The sequence below is a fragment of the Oreochromis niloticus genome, linkage group LG15, assembly GCF_001858045.2.
Source record: "Oreochromis niloticus isolate F11D_XX linkage group LG15, O_niloticus_UMD_NMBU, whole genome shotgun sequence".
In the NCBI taxonomy this organism is placed as follows: domain Eukaryota; kingdom Metazoa; phylum Chordata; class Actinopteri; order Cichliformes; family Cichlidae; genus Oreochromis; species Oreochromis niloticus.
Genome location: NC_031980.2, coordinates 4,053,244 through 4,071,091, shown reverse-complemented (window position 1 = coordinate 4,071,091; position 17,848 = coordinate 4,053,244). Strand labels below are relative to the sequence as shown.

The following is a 17,848-nucleotide window of genomic DNA, read 5'->3' as shown; positions in this document are numbered from 1 at the left end:
AATTAAGGAAAATAAGCCGAATGTTCAACATTTATTTTGTAATTTGGCACAAGATATTACGTAACACGGACATAAGAAAATTGCTCCTATCTGGCTGGGAGTTGTAGTTCTTTTTTGCCTCGGCTCTTGCTGAGTTTGGGGCGTAAAGCACTCCAACTCCCGTGATGCCACGGCACTCACCTAAGCCACTAGCTGTGCACGCCTACGCTAAATAAACCCCATCGACTGTAATCCTTACTGTACACACTTGAATCCTCTGCGGGTGTTTTCTGCTTAACTGTTAGCTTTTTTTCCTCCCCCAACTACAGACAAGAAATGGACAACTCTGGGAAAGAGAAGGAAGCTATTCAGCTTATGGCCGACGCTGACAAAAAAGTCAAGTCGTCTGGTTCTTTTTTGGGAGGGATGTTTGGAGGGTAAGACAGCACTGCACCAAAGAACAACAGCTAGCAAGCGTTTAGTGTCAGCGGCAAAGTTGGCACGGAGCCTGTTTCCATTCACACTTGCATTCAGTTAGCTAGCTGTGGTGTCCGTATGTGAACAGGCTAAATGTTGTACGAGTTTAGCTGAATGTCGACGTAGAGGAAGATGACATGCAGTGCACTCGTCCCTGCGAGGCAGTTAGCTAACTTAGCTGTGTTTAGGTTTGTAAACAAGCCAGCAGATCACGACCTCCTGCCAGACTTAACGCTGGCCTTCAGGCTACGCAGCAGACTGTTTTAGCAAGCTTAAAATAGCTACTTTATTTACTATAGCTGTAAGTCTTTCCTTTGTTTAATACTGCCTGTCATGTCAGCTTACACATACAGCGTACTGGTAAGTTCATTAATGTCATTGAACTGTTTATTTCTATTAAATCAGTTTAATGGCAAGTCCTGGATCATGTTTCTTAATTAAATACCCCCCAAAATAAAAAGGACTTAAAAAATGGAAAACAACGTAATCAGCGTTAAACCACCAGCAGCAGCACATCATCTAATCCTGATGTAATCCGCAGAGGAGTGAATTTATTGCATTAACTACAGTTAATGGTTGCCTTCAGCTGTGACCAACACCCTCGTTAATCCCCATAACTATAGCAATGGCAGATGCTGTCATTAGATTCATGCTATACATAAAATATGGAGGACGCTTGGAGGAAGGGTGAAGTGTATTTTGATTAGGAAGCTCCTAACTCACACCCTCTCGTTTATCTGACCAGTTCTAACCAAATAAACGTTTCTCTTTTATATCTGTACCTGTATTCATGCGTCTCGCTTTCCCAATGGTTGTCATTACAGAAGCTCTATCCAAATCTTTTGCAACTGTCAGTGACCCCAGAAGAGATCAGCATTACCTTATTTAAATCTTGCAAACGCATAGCATCTTTTTTTGTGTGTGTATATTTTATCTGATAATGAATAAAAATATTGTTTGTTTAGACTCGTAATGCAAAAAGCCTTTAGCGATAGCTCTGTGTGACTCAGTGGGTTTTTTTTCTCTAAACCTCTGCACAGATGAGCCCCAGATGTTACTACTCTGCAGTTCTTATCCAGGATAACCATTGCCAGGCTTCATATTGGTAATTCTGTTGCCGGCCGGGCAATGATGTAATCCTCTGCCATGATTGAATGGCCAGAGTATGATTACGACTACAGGGAGCTCCCAGGGGTCTGCTGGCTGTCAAGAGGAATTGAGCTCTATAGTGCCTGTGTAGAAGATTTATTTAGGACAAGCCAACCATTGCATCTTAGTGGAAAATCTAACGATAATGTGTCTTTACATATAGCTCAGCATGATCGTCCTTTTCATAAACTAAATGCAACGAACATTTGCACTGAATTCAAAACTGTGTTCTTGTTTTTTCCCCTCATATAAATGTATGTTTTAGGGGACATCACAAAGTGGAAGAGGCATGTGAGATGTACTGCAGAGCAGCCAACATGTTCAAGATGGCCAAGAACTGGAGCGGTGCGATGAACTGATTATTACTTATGACATCCACACCTTAAAAATTTCCACTCGCTGTAGCTGTTCTCTTGGTGCAAGGTTTTTTGGGGGGTTTTTTGGCACTGTAACTGCAAAGTTTGTGAAAGTGCCACACTTAAATTGGGTTCAAGTTATGCGCATAATTAAGAGTGTCAGCTAAATCCAAAGTGTGCAGTGTGTGTGTGTAACAGTTTGGCATCTCACTCGTCTCCAGGTGCTGGAAATGCATTTTGCAAGGCCGCACGTCTCCATTTGCAGCTGCAGAACAAACACGACTGTGCCACCAGTTTCATTGATGCTGGAAATGCTTACAAGAAGTCTGACCCTAATGGTAAGACCAGGCTGCTAATCACATGTAATAACTCTTTATATTCCAACTGTGTAAATGAATGAAGTGTTGATTGTGCAGCTCAGAAAGCAGATTCTGCTAATCTGGACGCAGCATTTTCAGTAATCACTCATCCAAATGGCTTTTTCAGTGGGTGATGAAATATTCCTCTCACTGAGAATGCTGCATTCACATGAGCAAAATCATCTTTTTCTTGCCTGGATTGTTGATCATGCATTAGACTGAGCTTTAGGCTACGAGGTTTCTATGGAAGCTTTGTTCCACAAAAAAATAAATAAATAATTTCAGGTTACGTATCACAAATGTTTGAGTTATAAGTCAAATTTTTGAGAAAATAACTTAAATATTTAAGTTGGCGCTGTCAATCAGGAAGCTCTGTGAAGGTGCTTCATGAAAGCCGAATGAATTACAAATGAAGTTTTTGTGTTGCTAGCTGAATCGTCTGGCATTGTTTTCAGCACAACTGCAATATGTTCATGTTTAATGTACACTGGTAGCGCACTGATGCTACCACTGTCCAATTTTGCGTGTGCGTGTGTCTGTACCATCTGCCATCTGTTTCCAAGTAACAAGGAAAAGGTGTCATTCACGGAGCTTCTTGATTGGCAGAGCTAACTTGAAATTTAATCTTACTAACTCAAAAGTTTGAGAAAATAGCCTGCAGTTTCTTCTGTCAGGAGTGGAAACAAGCTTCCATAGGTTTCACTCTCAGTCTACTGTGACTTTGATGTTGGCATGTCAAACAGCTTGTTCATCGTGTTGTGTAAGTGTTTCTTTAAGCTGCATGGTATTTACCTGTGGCTGATGTCACTCTCTTTGTTGATGTGGGGTACTGTCGTCACCTTGAGCTTCAAATTCATACCGTAGCTGCATCTCCTAAAAACCCTGGACAAGTTTGAATCCCGGTGACCTTGAGCTCGAGGTCAAGTTCAGAGATGTGAATGTGATAACCTGAGAACAAGGTGACATAGGATTTTAAAATTGATACCTCAGGTGTGTTTACCAGTATTTTTATATTTTACCTTTATAAGTAAGAGGTAAGAAACCTCTTTTATGAAAGCGTGTTAGATAATTGTATGACTCACTCCATTTCACCCCGCTGAAAGAACATCCTGTGTATACCGATGTGAAACACGATGCTGTGCAAGAGAAAGTGTGAGAAAGCTTACATGATGTCTAACTGTTCCCTCCTCTTCCCTTAATGCTGCTAAAAGAGGCAATCAAGTGTTTAAATGCTGCCATCGATATATACACAGACATGGTAAGATTTTTATAGTGTCTGATTGTGACTTGTCATTTTATTTTTTCCAAGACTGTACTAGAAGTCCCATCACCTGGATAACCGAAGGCCTTCATACACATCAGTGCTGTAGCAGGCTACCTCTGCCAGTGTCAACATATCCATTGCCCATGTTGTGTTTTTTGAATGTTGTTCTCCAATTTGCCTTTTTGTTGTTGTTTTTCTTCATGTTCCTTTAAAGAGGGTGATTTCTAAATGTCTTGTAGATGGAGCCCCACAGGCTGCTACTTAACCTCCCCTCTCAGGACCCACAGTGGAACCTTTCATTGACTTGAGAGGCATCTGTCTGGATAGATCCAGTGTGTAATGATTTTTTTCCCCCCTTTCTTTGTCCTTCAGGGAAGATTTACCATCGCAGCCAAACACCACATCAGTATTGCAGAGATCTACGAGTCTGAACTAGTTGATATTGAAAAGGTAATGGTGTCATGTAATCAGATTATACTACCAACTACTGTTAAAACTAGTTATGGTGCAAATTTTCTTCAAGGGACATTGAAAATATAAATATTAGGGCTTTTTGTTGCTTTGTCTTCTGTTAAGGCGATTGCACATTATGAACAAGCAGCAGACTACTACAAAGGAGAAGAGTCGAACAGGTACTGTTCCCTTTACTAGTATAAAATATTGGATATTGTCAGTCGTGTTTTTGTTTTTTTTTTCAGCTGTGAGTTCAGACATTAAAGCAAAAAGTCATTTCAGGTTTCAGAGATATGTGTGCACCCTCATTAAAGCTGTAAAGGTCTACACAACATTAAACCACCAGCCCAATATTAAATAAGTAACCTCACAACTTCAGCACAGCTCTAACCCATCAGGGCATGGACACAGGCTTCTGGAGATGTTCTCTAGTGTCTGGTGCTGGGATGCTGACAGGTTGAGGGTTAAAGCCTTCTTGGATTGATGTCCAGCTGGATTGAGAACTAGCTGAGTTTAGAACAGGGATTTCAAACTCATTTTACATCGTATGTACATTAACTGCACATTTAATCCCTGAAATATCTTAATGCAAGAAAAAGAAGTGCAATCTTTTTAATATGTCCCAGTTTTTCTACACAATAAGGAAGTGTGTCTGTAGTAATTGAAAGAAATCAGTCAGCATGACTCTTTGAGCGTCAATTGTGAGAAATGAATGTATACAATAATAGAAAAGGCTACATTTTATTTGTTTCTTTCTTTTATCTTTCAACCAAAAAAAAAGGAAACTTTTTGTCTTTTAATTGCTTATCTGTTACTTTATTACTGTAGTATGAATGGGTATGGGGGAGGTCTTTACAGGAAAATATGGTGAAGCACATCTTCCCTTTGGCTTCACCTGCACAAGTGCCGAGGTAGGTCTCCCCTGCAAAATTAGTTTCCCTGCGTCGGGAGCAGCGCTGGGCTCTCCAAATCACGGACAAACAGGATCCCACATTCTTGATTTTTAGTTCACAAACACTTCTTGTAATGACTAACTACTCCTGACATTTTGGACATGTTAGCTCTTTATGCAGTAAAGTTACAGTGGGATACAAATAATATCAGGCTGATCCTGCCGTAATTTGTTCCCCCTGTTCAAATCACGGACTAACAGTATCCCACAGCTGTTTATGTGTTTAAACGCATTTTTTGAAAAATGTATTGACAGCAATGTTGAATATTATTACACAGGAAAAAAAACAACTACACGTAAAATAATTACGCCGTGACGCCTCTGCCTTTGTAAATGGAGGGACAGTAACTGCGTGTGTATATGTAACCGTGTAAAAACTGCAGATAGTCAGATTAACAGTATTTTGTCTCTATCTGCCATTCTGCAATTCATCTCATGTAAACAATAACGTGGCGCACAGCGTGACGTGAAAAGAGGCACATACCTTTGTCGTTGCGTGACGAACTCTGTAATCCTCGTCCACACGTAAACGCAAAAAAGGAGTTTTAAAAAATCTCCGTTTTCGGTGAATCGCAACGCCGTTTACGTGTTGACGAAAAGCCCAAACGCATAGAAACAGCTGAGTTTTCAAAAATACCCGTGTAGGTGTGGACGTAGTGTAAAAGAGTTAGTAGTGTATTTTATTACTACCTGTAATTTATTGCCGTTTACTTGTATTTGCTTAATTGTTTACTAAATGTTTGAGGTGTGAAATAAACCGCAAGGGAGTTTGTAAACAAAATATGGGTGTGTGTGTTTGGAGGATGTGTTTGTGCGGGGGGGGTGCGAACATTTTTCTTGTAAAAAAGGGGGGCCTGGCAAAAAAAGTTTGGGAACCACTGGGTTATGGGTTTGTTACATTTTTGCCGCTGCCATTATTAGTTTTATGGACAAAAAGGGTGGTGTGTTAAGTTACCAGCTAGTCCCAGCAAGCTTTGTTAGCAAGCTCCATTTAAACATTGTGCAGGTGCTACACAGACAGATATCTTCTGATTAGTGCAAAGCAACATACTAATAAAATAGAGAACTAGCGGACCTGCAGTTTTTTCTTCCCCTTTAGCTACATTTTTCACCCCCCTGACTTGCTAGCTGATGCTGCAAGATTGTTAAGGTACTTGTTTTTTGCATGAACATTCAAGCAAAACATGATCAAGTGTTATTCACCTCCATCGGTCTGTGATTGTAATGTTGTGGCTGACTGGCATTAAGCATTGAACACTCACATAGCTGTTTACTGAAGTCTTTGCTCAATAGTCCAATCCATTACACAAGTAGAAAGAGGATAGTCGTTAAAGCAGGAACAGTATTAGTTTAAAAAATATCAGCAGCTTGTTATATAATCTCTATCCTGTAACAAATCTTATCCAGGTGGGCTGAACTGCACAAAACTGTGGGATTGGCTTCACTTCATGGATGCACTCGTTATCAATAAATCAGTTTTCGAGACTAATTTCGCATAGCACTTTTTGAAAACTGTGCAACACTGGTTTCAAACAGCCCTCATGGTTATACGGGTTGCATTGGATTCACTGTGTACTGTTTACGCACTGTCCTTAGTTCTGCCAACAAGTGTCTGCTGAAAGTGGGAGCTTACTGCGCTCAGTTGGAGCAGTACCAGAAGGCTATTGAGATCTACGAGCAGGTGTGTCTACAGTGCTCTGCTTTGTATTTGTGCATGAGGCTCGTAACTCAGTTTTGACATTTCTGATAAATGTTGAATGATTTGGATTTATATCTAGGTTGGAGCCAACACGATGGACAACCCGCTGCTGAAATACAGCGCCAAGGAGTATTTCTTCAAAGCCGCTCTTTGTCATTTCATCGTTGACGAGCTCAACGCTAAGGTGAGTTTACACCTTCGTGATTGACTCTCAGGATCTGGGATGATGAATTCTGGAAGAATTTTAACTTTGCCTCTCCGTAGATCGCTGTTGAGAAGTATGAGGAGATGTTCCCGGCTTTTTCAGACTCCAGAGAATGCAAGTTGTTGAAGGTAGCTGGATGGCGGCTTACTTTCTTCCCTTAATCTATTCAGTTTCTGTGGGTGACCTACATCTCTTTGTTTTAACAGAAACTCCTTGAGGCTCACGAGGAGCAGAACAGCGATGCTTTCACAGAGGCAGTAAGTCTTGTACACACTGAAAACTCTCTTCTTCTTCTTTTTTAATAAGGCGTTTGGAGAGTGTAGGCGTCAGCTTGTGACTGTTTCAACTTGTAGTTTAGTTGGTTAAATTTTTATTCGAGGAAGCTGAACACTGGAACTCGGCAATTCTCCATGGACTTTGTATGTGAATGTGTTGCAAAGTGTAGTGTATAGTGCAGCCCTGTAATCATAACAGCTAAACTCATAAAAGACAGTTTAAAATTAACTCAGAGTCACAGAGCGAAAAGCGTCCTCGTGCCAGAAGTTTGAATAAACCAAGTGTAAACCTTTGGGGCTGAAAAATTAAGCCAATCCTGAAATAGATACTTGAGGTTGGTTCCAAAAATGAGTCGGTCCCCACGGACTCCCATATTAAAACGCATGACTGTACTGGAGGAATAACCATAATTACAGCCTGGTATAAAATTGTTTTGGTCCCTGGGCTAATTTTAACGCTTCTGACAACTGTATAGAGGCATCTTCTTTTATAACCTTCCTTGTAAATTAATATTAAGCCTTGTATATTACATTATAAGGGCTGCTTCGCTTTATATGACCTGGGTTCCAACTAGGCCATAAGCCATCAGGCTTCAACTCACTGAGCTGACTTTTCAACCATGCAACTGTCTGACCAATGTACAGCTTGTTGTGCAGTTTGTGTAAGTGATATTCTAGTAGTTAGTTACCAAGCACCACTTAGCATGTAGCTGTGTTTGTGTAGCACATCCATACATTCTGTGGTTTTAGTTTGCTAACTTCTTCCTGTTAAAAGGGAGTTTTTTCTTCCCACTGTCACCAAGTGCTTGCTCAAGTGGGGTCATTTGGTTGTTGGGGTTTTCTGTTTTATTGTAGGGTCTTTACTAGAGATGGCACGATACCACTTTTTAATGTCCGATACCGATATCATAAATTTGGATATCTGCCGATACTGATATGAATCCGATATAGTGTATTTTATAATCAATAAAACTGTTTTTTTTTTTTTTTATATTTTGCTGCATTTTACATAAGTTCATACTTTAAAAAAAACAAAACACTAAAGCTATTCTGTTATACCTTTACACAAAATATACACTGCACCCAAAATATTTCATAAACTTAAACCTACACCATCCTTCCTATTCTGGTATTTTAAAGAGTACTTAGCGAAATTTTAAACAACCTAATAGGGTTGCCAACAAAATAAATAAGGACCACCCCCCACCCTCTGCCTCATGATGCTTAATCGATGTAATCTAATTTAATGCATGTGTAAAACAAATGCACAGAAATAAATTATTTTTCTACAATAATTAAAAAGATTCAACATTTTTCTTCAGAATATTCCCTGTTAATGTCCTACCTGCCCCCCTGGCAAAACTTTGCTAGATCCGCCCCTGCACAGTTACCAGCCGTCAGCTACGTAGAAAAGGATCCTGGTGTAGAAAGTAATATTAAATAAATTCTAACAACAGCTTATCAAACTTAAACGTGCTGCTGTTGTTTATCCGCTGGTTTCCTTTTTCTGGCGCAAAGTGGGCGATAAACAAACAAGAGAGACAGGACTCGCGACAGAAACGCCTATCAGCTGATCATTGATCAGTCTCATGATTGAAGTAGCAGCAGCAGAGGGAGGGAGAGAGAAGAGGCAGTCGCTCCATAGATCGGTTGTTAAGCTTAATGTGGGAATGCTTTAAGAACATTCAGAGATGAACACTTGCTTTACTTCTCTGGGATAGTTTTCTCTGAGATTAAATGCCGGTTTGGTAGCGAGGCTCCAAATGCTCAACCAGACCGCCGACAGGTCTCGCACGCCACAGCCGCTCAATCACGTGACGCATACTGCTCCGATGTGCTAAGGTTATGAGCTAAGTTACGCCATGTCGCAAGTTTTGTGAGGTGCTTTTGTGAAAGTTAATGGATCGGATCATATTTTTTATTTCTCTCAGATATCCGATCCAGTAATTTAGGTCAGTATCGGACCGATACGTAATATCGGATCGGTCCATCCGTCTTTACCTTAGAATATAAAGCGCCTTGAGGCGACACTCTTAACTCTAAGCTTGTTAAAGTTAAATGATAACCTGGCGCTCGTTTTTGTACAAATATGGTCAGTCAAGGCTTCAAAACAGGCATCCACAAACCAATAGGTGGGCACCATGGTTATTTTTGGAGTACAGCCTTTTACATATAGGACCATCTAAAAAGGATGTTGTTTGTGAAAATGCACCACTTTTGATAGAGTTCTGGTGATGCAAAGCAGGTCGTTCTAGTTGGAATCCTAATTTGAAGCAGGAAATGCTTATTGTGTGTGCCCGTCTGCCTGATGCAGGTAAAGGAGTTTGACTCAATCTCACGTCTGGACCAGTGGCACACAACCCTCCTGCTGCGCATCAAAAAGACCATCCAGGGCGATGAAGGGGATCTGAAATGAAAGACACCTCGGGGTAGAAATGCAGCACGGAGGGAAAGTTCATCACGCATGCTTTCAAACACACAAACCAACACACACCCTTACACTCCCCTCACTGTGTATAGCGTCCGGAGAGGAGTGTCCACTGATGATTTTTCAATATTCCACTGCTCACTCGCTGTTCTCTCAGAGCACTGTCTTTGTTCCAGCCTGTCTGAATCTGGTCAGAATGTAAATCCTCTCGCCCTCACCTCTGTCTAGAGGATTGCTGCATACCTTTTTCTCCTGAAATCTGTCCCGGGGGATTTCAGAGCAGTGTATACTGTTTTGAAGTTAGTATTGATAAGAAATACTGCATGTTTTGTACAGTTGTTGTTTACTAGTCAGATACAGCTTTCTTTTTTAAAAATCTAGTTTATTGTATATTTAAACAGATTATGTAATGTTTCTCATGCTTTGTATGAATTTCAAGAATGTACCATTATCTTAGCTTGTGTTGTTGAGATGGAAACAGAAAGATCTTAAAACAAAATTCATTTATTACGTCTACAAACACTTATTTAGCTTCCATTTTATCACCACAGGGAGGGTAATGATATGCACTAAGTGTAGACTGTTATACATTTATAGGTAATTTTATTACTGCTGTTTATGATTATGTTAGGATTTGTCAACTTAATGATACTTTGAATGTTTGAAGCTGCGATTTAGAGTTTGTACTGTTGAATGAAAAGCACTGACACAGCTCTCTTTACTTCTTCTACCCAGGGCTGTAATCCTGTGCTGATGAGCATCATTAGTCATAACGTGCTGTAAACGTATCATTGAAGGTTTACTACTGCACTGTAAACCTTGCAAATGGCCAGTCGCTAAGCATGTCATTGTGTATAGTTCAGTGTTGTGTACTTTCACTAGTGTTAGCCAGACCAAAGTTTTTACTAAAGGGTCAGTTGCCCCGTTTACCCAGCTTCTCCCAGGTGGGATAACAGTGGGCTGTGGATTTGATCAGTATGCTTGTGCAAATGGAAATTAATAAAGGCATTATATCCCATACCGTGTTGCCTTTGGTGTTACCTCAAGCAGGTTAGCTTATCTTGACTATTATTTGTCAAACTCGGGTCTCATCTGTCGTGTGTGTGTCATCATAACCAAGTTTCACATGTACATGATAGCATTTTGTTTATTTAAAAAAGCTTAAACTGTAGTTTTTCTTATCCAAGATTAAATAGTTTTGTTCTGTTAAATAGTTTTTTTACCCCTCTGCTGTAAATGGCTGATATCGTCAGCCAGCCAGGCGGGCAAGTGGCCACCAAGTTTGTGAATGAAGGTATATCTAATAAAAATCTCAGACTGGTCTTATTCTCAGTGACCTTGACCTCAAGGTCAGAGGTTAAGTTTTCTGAAAATTTTGTGAATGTGATAACAAGAAGGCGACATTTTTTAAATTGATGCCTTAGCTGTGATTACTAGGAGGCTGAGGGACAATTTCAAACAGAGACAAGTGCCAGGACTTTTAAGGATTTAAGTAATTTTGTTCACAGATTAAATTAAATGTTTAAAAGTTTGTTGCTGCTGTTTCACAACTGCAAAGGATTTTTGAAAATGTCCAGAACAGCTCAGTAGTATTTTGCATGCAGAGCATGTCTCTGTTATTAATACTAAACCATGTTTTTAACATGTGTAATTGATTACAATCTTCAGTTCATTTGTATTCACTGAGATTTGTGTCAGATTAAACTTTAGCTTCACCTCTGTAACGGTGTGATATTGAAATGCCAGACAAAAAGTGCTAACACTATTCCTGAAACACCAGAACTCAGGTAATTATAATCGTGAAAAACCCGAAGAATACACATAAGGTAGCATGATTTGATTTGAGACAGCTGAAACTCTCCAAAGCCAGTAAAATAAGCTATTTACATTCACCCCCTACACACATCTTAATTTGAGGTCTCAGTTTAGTCCTTTCTTGTTCTTCACTTTTGATACTGGCTGGTTTTTTCCACAATCATTCTTACCAATAACCATAGTCTGAATGTTGGGGTCCAGAGGTTCAGTATCTGAAGCGGCTTTAGAGTCTGAAACTGGAGCCAAAATAGTTTGCGAAGCTGCAGCTTCCAGCACAGATGATGTAGAAACTCCTGGGATCTGTGAGACTGATGCTAAAAACCCCTCAGAAACAGGAACTGAGAGAGTGGGTACAGACAGAGAAGTAGAGGGGGCTTCACAGGACAAGGGGACAGAGTGAGCCATGGACACTGGTAAAGGGAAGGGAACAGGGATGGCTGACCCATCTAAAGAAATGACACTGGTCCCTGTATTGTCAGTGGCTACGATGGGCTGGAGCTGAGTCCCTGGTGTGACATCAGTGTGGATAACGGTGATCCCGCCGATAGTGCTGTGGCTGACCAGAGTGATGGCTCCGTGACTGGTCCACTCAGCAGGAACAGCGACTGGCTCAGATGGAATCACAATGGAGTCAATGTGGGTTTTACCAGCAGCATCAGGAGCATCGCCAGCAGCAGTAGCAGCACTTTTTCTGGGCGTGCTCTTATTCTCTCCTGGTCCTGCTTTTTCTGTCTTTATCTTAGTGGGAGATCTGGGCTTCTTTTCCTCCACGTTTCCCTCCAGCACCACCAGGTAGGTCTTCCACGGAGCATCTGAGTCATGAATCTGAAGGTCAAAGAATCCGATGTTATTTCTGCAGCAGTCAGTGCAGTACAAAAAATCCAAAAAAACCATCTGCTTATGTGTCTTTTTTTCTAAATACAGGAACTTCAGCTCAGCCACTATACAAGTTAAACAAACTCTGTACCCGTGTAGGTGAAACTACTTTATCTAAGAGAAGTATTGCTCACCGTAGTGTGCCTGCGTAGGGTGGACTTGTCCGTAAATGTGCGTTTGCAGAGGCCGCACATGTAGGGCTTCTCTCCTGTGTGAATACGCTGGTGCCTCTGCAGTGCGTTGAGCTGAGTGAACTGTTTGTCACAGTCTTTACAGCTGTACGGACGCTCGCCTGACAACCACCAAAGAAACAAGAAAATATCAAAAGATAGTGAAGAAGAGATTGATGAAAAATCACCTATAAATTCAATGTAATATAACTATTAAATGAAAAACGACATCTACATTTTACCTGTATGTATTTTTAAATGCTGGTGGAGAGAGTTCCTCTGAGCGAAGCCTCTACCGCAAATTTCACACTTATATGGTCTGGAGCCTGTGTGGATGTTTGAGTGGTGTCTCAGGTATTCTTTAGATGCAAAGTTTTTCCCACAGGCTTCGCACATGAATGGCTTCTCTCCTAACACGAGAGAACAAAAACAAAGTTTTGGTCTTGTATGTGTAAATAGTTTTGTTTTTAGTGTGCTCACACTTCAGGACTTTTTCTTTAAGAAATACTGTTTGCGGAGATAGTTTCTCCCTCTCTTTTTTTTGTCTATAGGTGCAGAGGATAAAAACTGTAACACATATCCCCACGAAGCATCCTCAGGTGATTGGCTGTTTTGAGATTTTTTAATGAGGGTATTTTTTAAAAACCTCCTAACACTTCATGAATCAGAAAACAGCCATTAATGCTTCCACAGTAATTAAAAGGGTAAGTAGCCACCAGGTGCTGCTAATCAAATGTACTTAATTTGCTGATCATCGGCAAGCGTGAGCACCTCTATAAAAGCAGATGTTTTGGTAGTTTGCTGGTTTCCTTTCATTTGTGCTTTAACACAATGCTACAATGTTCCAGGGAGTGGATGTGCAAACAAATTGAACTCAAACTCAAAACGTGTAATGCTCAGATGCAATGCAAAAAACCCAGGACTCTACAGGGCTCGGTTAGCATGTTAAATTTTAAAGTTTATGAAGTGTTACGAGGAAAAAGTCTATTCTCTCAACAAAAAAAAGAACATAACAGCACAACTTAGGTTTGGAAAGTTGGATCTTACCAAACCACGAGACTTTTGGGATAATGCCCTTTGGACAGACCAGGTGAAAAATTGTGATATTTGGCCATAATGCACAGTGGCACATTTGGCAAAAAACAAACAAACAATACTGACTTTCCAGCACGATGGTGGAAGAGTGATGATTTCTAGCTTGTTTTGCAGCTACAGGACCTTGACACTTTGCAGTCATTGAGTTGACCTCTGTATGCCAAAGTATTCTAGAGTCAAATGTGAGGCCATCTGTCTGACAGATAACAGCTGGCTGAAAGTGGGTCACGCAGGACAGGACAACGATCCCAGGCACAGCAGCAAATCTCCAACAGAATGACTTTAAATTATAAGAATCACATTGCTGCAATGGCCCGAAGTCCAGATCTCAACCTGACACAAATGCTGTGGTAGAAGTGTAAGAGAGCTATGCATAAATAAATGCCAGCAAATTTCAATGAACTGAAACAACATTACAAAGAAGAGAGGGCCAAAATTCCTCCACAACACAAAGAAAGACAGATAAAGTAACGCAGAGCTCAATTCCTTCAAGTTATTGCCGCTAAAGATGGTTTACAAGCTACTGAATCATGGGGTGTATTTAGTTTTTAACATACTGCATAGACTCATGTGAAAACTTTCTTTTTCTTCCCACGGGTCTGTAATGCCAAAAATGACCAAAGCACAAAAATGTAAAGAAATGACAAAATGAAACATGCTCTTGATGACGATGCTGAAATCTGATTAGTTATTAATGTTCAATTATGGTTTTACCTGTGTGCGATCTCTTATGGTAGGCCAGCATGTGCTTCTGAGTGAACCGTGCATCACACTCATCACATGCAAATGGCTTCTCTCCTGTGTGAGTCCTACACATGTGTAAACACACAGGTTTAAACCTCATCATCTACTTCGTTCACATACACATACACTACATGAACATTTAGGATGCACCAAACACACAGAACTGCCATTATAAAAACAGTCCAGTTGTTCTTTGACAGTGAAGCAAACATGGGAGGCTCTCCTGCCTGATCTCCAATTGATGGCAGCACATTCACCCTGATATTCCAGCTGTTTCTAGTGAAAGTAGTCTATATATAAAGGTGCCTGGTCTGAGCCATTAATTTAGCATACTGTTCTCCAGGTACGCTGAAGGTGATGCATTTCATGACTAAGTAGCGGGATGGTAATATCAAAGGATTCACTATAAAGAGCATAACTCAAATGACATCCTTAATACTCCCCCAAGATTAAAAGCTTTTGGTCAATTTCTTGCTTTTGCAGGCCCACCCCCACCCCCAGGCTTTATTTAACCATCTCTGTACCTGCGGTGCATCTTGAGGGCAGAGTTCTGGGTAAATCTGGCCCCGCAGTCAGTACACTCAAAGGGTTTTGTGCCTGTGTGTGTCCTCTCGTGCAACAACAGGGCAGTTTTGGAGCTGAGTGCTTTCCCGCAGTCAGGACAGATGTGTCGCAGATTGCGTTCATGCACCTGAGAAGCAGCCGAGACAGCAACTCCACATAAAAAAATGTGAATCTCACAGAAATTGGAGTATTACACATTTAATACTTCTTATTATTAAAATAACATTAATATGGCTGTTAGAAATTCTACCAGTGCTCACCTGTCTTTGATGGCGGACGACATCCTTCTTTCGCTTAAAGGTCTTGTTGCAGGATTCGCAGACGAAGAGCCTCTCATTACTGTGAACGTGCTTTTCATGGATTTTCAGATTGCTGCGGTTTGCGAAGGTCTGCGAGCAGGTCTCACAGCGATAAACCACATCTGCTTTCACGCCATGGTACGTACTCACCAAGACACCAACATGTTGCAGCATTATTTAAAAATATATATCATGTACATTATGATATAATGCACATACTGTACATTGCAGTACATAATTCCAGCTATATTGGAGCTAAAGCAGTATTATCATGTTACCTGATATGCTTTAAGTAGCTTTTCTCATAGTGGAAAGTCCGCTGGCACTTGTTGCACTGGAACTGGGCCTTGGATGATTGTTTTAAAGTCTGCTTGGATTGTTCCTCCTCATCCTCCTCCTCCTCCTCCTGCTCCTCTCCAGGTGGTAAAAACAACGGGTCCCGAGAATCCTTACTCTGCGCATCGTCCTCACATTCCCAGTCATCCCCATCAGAGGCAGGGTCTCCCAGTAAACACTCGTCTTCTTTGGCTTTTTCTTTCTCTGGCTCAGCCTTATCTTCAGTCCTGCTCTCATCCTCCTCTCCATCTTTATCAATAGTTTGATTTTTGATGTTTAAAGGCACTATTTTAGTACAAACGCTTCTCTGTAGCACCTTACTGCCAGACAGTTTCACCTGTAGCTTTCTTCCCCGCCTTTTTTCATCCTTCACTGTTTTCTTTGCCTTGAATCTTTTTGAAGTGACTTCTGTCACCAGCCTATGTGGAGACAGCTGCCGCTTAACCAGCAAGCTTCTACACTGCCTCTTCCCGTTTGCCTTTTCTTCTTTTTGAGCACCATGCACATCATCTGGAGTCACAACTTTTGAGCTTTTCTTTGTGGGCTTTTGTATCATTTCTGCACTTAAGGCCTCGCCGCAAACCTTCAGCAGATCATCACAGTCCAAAAACTCTGCCACTGCTTGAACATTACCTATCCTGTCTCCGGCAACATCAGCTTTACCGGTATACACAAATTCCAGAAACGCAGAGAAATCCTCCGAGTGCATATTTGAGAGAGACAGTTTATCTCGAGATGTATCCGGAGACAGCAGAATTTTCTTGAAATAGCCACTGGATGCAGCAAGCATCACCTGGTGGGCATGAAACTCCTGCACATCTCCCTCATAGTCCACCTGCACGGTGACGTCACTCAGCTGACCTTGCAGCCTCAGGTCATGCAGAGAAGCCAGAATGTGCTCATGATGCGAGCCTGAGGTAAGCTGGACCACTTTGGTCCCCATCATTCACTCGGGCACCTGAGAAAAACAAAAATGAATTGTAACTTGAGCTGTAATTAGTTGGTGTCTCATCACTGACATTCGTGTATGTGCTATGAAAAGACTATACCGGCTTAAATCTACATTAGCTTGAGCCATCGTTAGAAGAGGCTAACTTTACAGCAGTTGAAGTGACATTTCGACTAGTTAGTCTATTAGGAAACGAGGTGAACACAATAATAGGGAAATGGCAGTTAATAATTAACTAGAGGGCAGTAAATGCTCAGCGAGTTCCTTAAAATGACATCGATGTCAGAAAAACTTAGATATAATTACTTAAAGTGGTTTAAATGTAACACGTTTGTGGTTTTGTCTCGATACCACTCACTGACAGCAAATGCTGACAGCAAATGCTAACAGCAGCGTCACATGCACTGTGGTAAACAAGCTAGGTTAGCTACAAAAAAATTAGCACTTCGTATGTAACTAATGTGTGTTTCTTTGGTAACACAACATCGTCGTACGACACGCTGCACGCAGTGTAGCAGCCAGCAATATACACAGCGAAACGAAGCAAGTTTTCTTACCGTAAACTCGGTAAAATGGCAGCCCTTCAGAAATGCTCTACACGGCGGAGAGCACTTCCTGGACAAGTCGCTCACGAAAACGGCACTTGTCTCTTTACTTTGCCGACATCCGGTGCCGTTTAGACTGATTTGGGATCAGTCTTTATTTTGCAGTCGCGTTTAAAATCGTGATTTGCTCAGCACAGCTGCTGTTTCTGGGTCGTTTTGTGTCGGATTATTGACTATAAGCGCAGGACGTTATCTAAAACTAGACGGTGTTCTAACGTTTGTTCACACATGACTACTGTTGTGCTAATTTAGCTAGATAGCACTTTATATCGGTTTACCTTTGCACCAAAATACTGCCCATTTGCTTAATCAATAGGATACTGCAGTCTTCATGTTACTGCAAGTGCCTTTATTTTGTGTGAAATAAACTGCTTACAGAACAATGACGGCCAAGTCCCCGTGTTACCGTAACTCTTAATCGCGATAGATGGTTATGAAAACATTACTCCTAGCACCCACATGGTGGCGGCATGGCACAGTAGGACGCACTATACGCCGCTTGTGTTGGGTTAAAAAGCACTTTGTGTTTATGCATTATGTACAGTCTATGCAGTCTTTTAGGGCTGGACAGAGTTTTCAGGAGCGCCTGTAATTTACACTGTAGCTCGCTTTCTGGTCGCTAGTATCACGTGGCAGCCTTCTATGATGCCAAATAATTTCCCTGTATAATATCATGGACAGTATATAGTGTAATAGTTTAGTGCTGCAGAAGGAATACCAGTACCAAGGTAAAACAGGCCAGCATGCTGAAGGACTTAAGCTAATTCATTTACATTCAGACCAAACATATATCATCTGC

General features: G+C 41.1%; 2 protein-coding genes across 5 annotated transcripts; one reads left to right on the top strand and one right to left on the bottom strand.

The window, feature by feature from the left end:
- The first annotated feature begins 184 nt into the window (after positions 1-184).
- napbb (N-ethylmaleimide-sensitive factor attachment protein, beta b) lies at positions 185-10,614 on the top strand. 4 transcript variants are annotated; one of them, XM_013268833.3, is made up of 12 exons: positions 187-416; positions 1,497-1,561; positions 1,871-1,950; positions 2,183-2,299; positions 3,532-3,578; positions 3,957-4,034; positions 4,161-4,216; positions 6,586-6,670; positions 6,768-6,872; positions 6,953-7,021; positions 7,100-7,150; positions 9,483-10,614. In XM_013268833.3, the coding sequence occupies exons 2-12, from the start codon at positions 1,497-1,499 to the stop codon at positions 9,582-9,584; spliced, it is 855 nt and encodes a 284-aa protein (XP_013124287.1). In that variant the 5' UTR covers positions 187-416; the 3' UTR covers positions 9,585-10,614. The 4 variants fall into 4 exon arrangements, with proteins under 4 accessions (XP_003440712.1, XP_013124287.1, XP_019201636.1 ...); XM_005449763.4 differs by lacking the exon at positions 187-416 and adding an exon at positions 775-816; XM_003440664.5 differs by lacking the exon at positions 1,497-1,561 and having other exon boundaries at positions 185-416.
- Positions 10,615-10,725: 111 nt separating this feature from the next.
- gzf1 (GDNF-inducible zinc finger protein 1) lies at positions 10,726-17,404 on the bottom strand. The gene is made up of 8 exons (XM_003440802.5): positions 17,002-17,404; positions 15,438-16,453; positions 15,121-15,304; positions 14,821-14,987; positions 14,267-14,361; positions 12,700-12,867; positions 12,422-12,579; positions 10,726-12,236 (listed from the first exon to the last, which is right to left on the bottom strand). The coding sequence occupies exons 2-8, from the start codon at positions 16,439-16,441 to the stop codon at positions 11,517-11,519; spliced, it is 2,496 nt and encodes an 831-aa protein (XP_003440850.2). The 5' UTR covers positions 16,442-16,453; positions 17,002-17,404; the 3' UTR covers positions 10,726-11,516.
- Between the last annotated feature and the right edge of the window lie 444 nt (positions 17,405-17,848).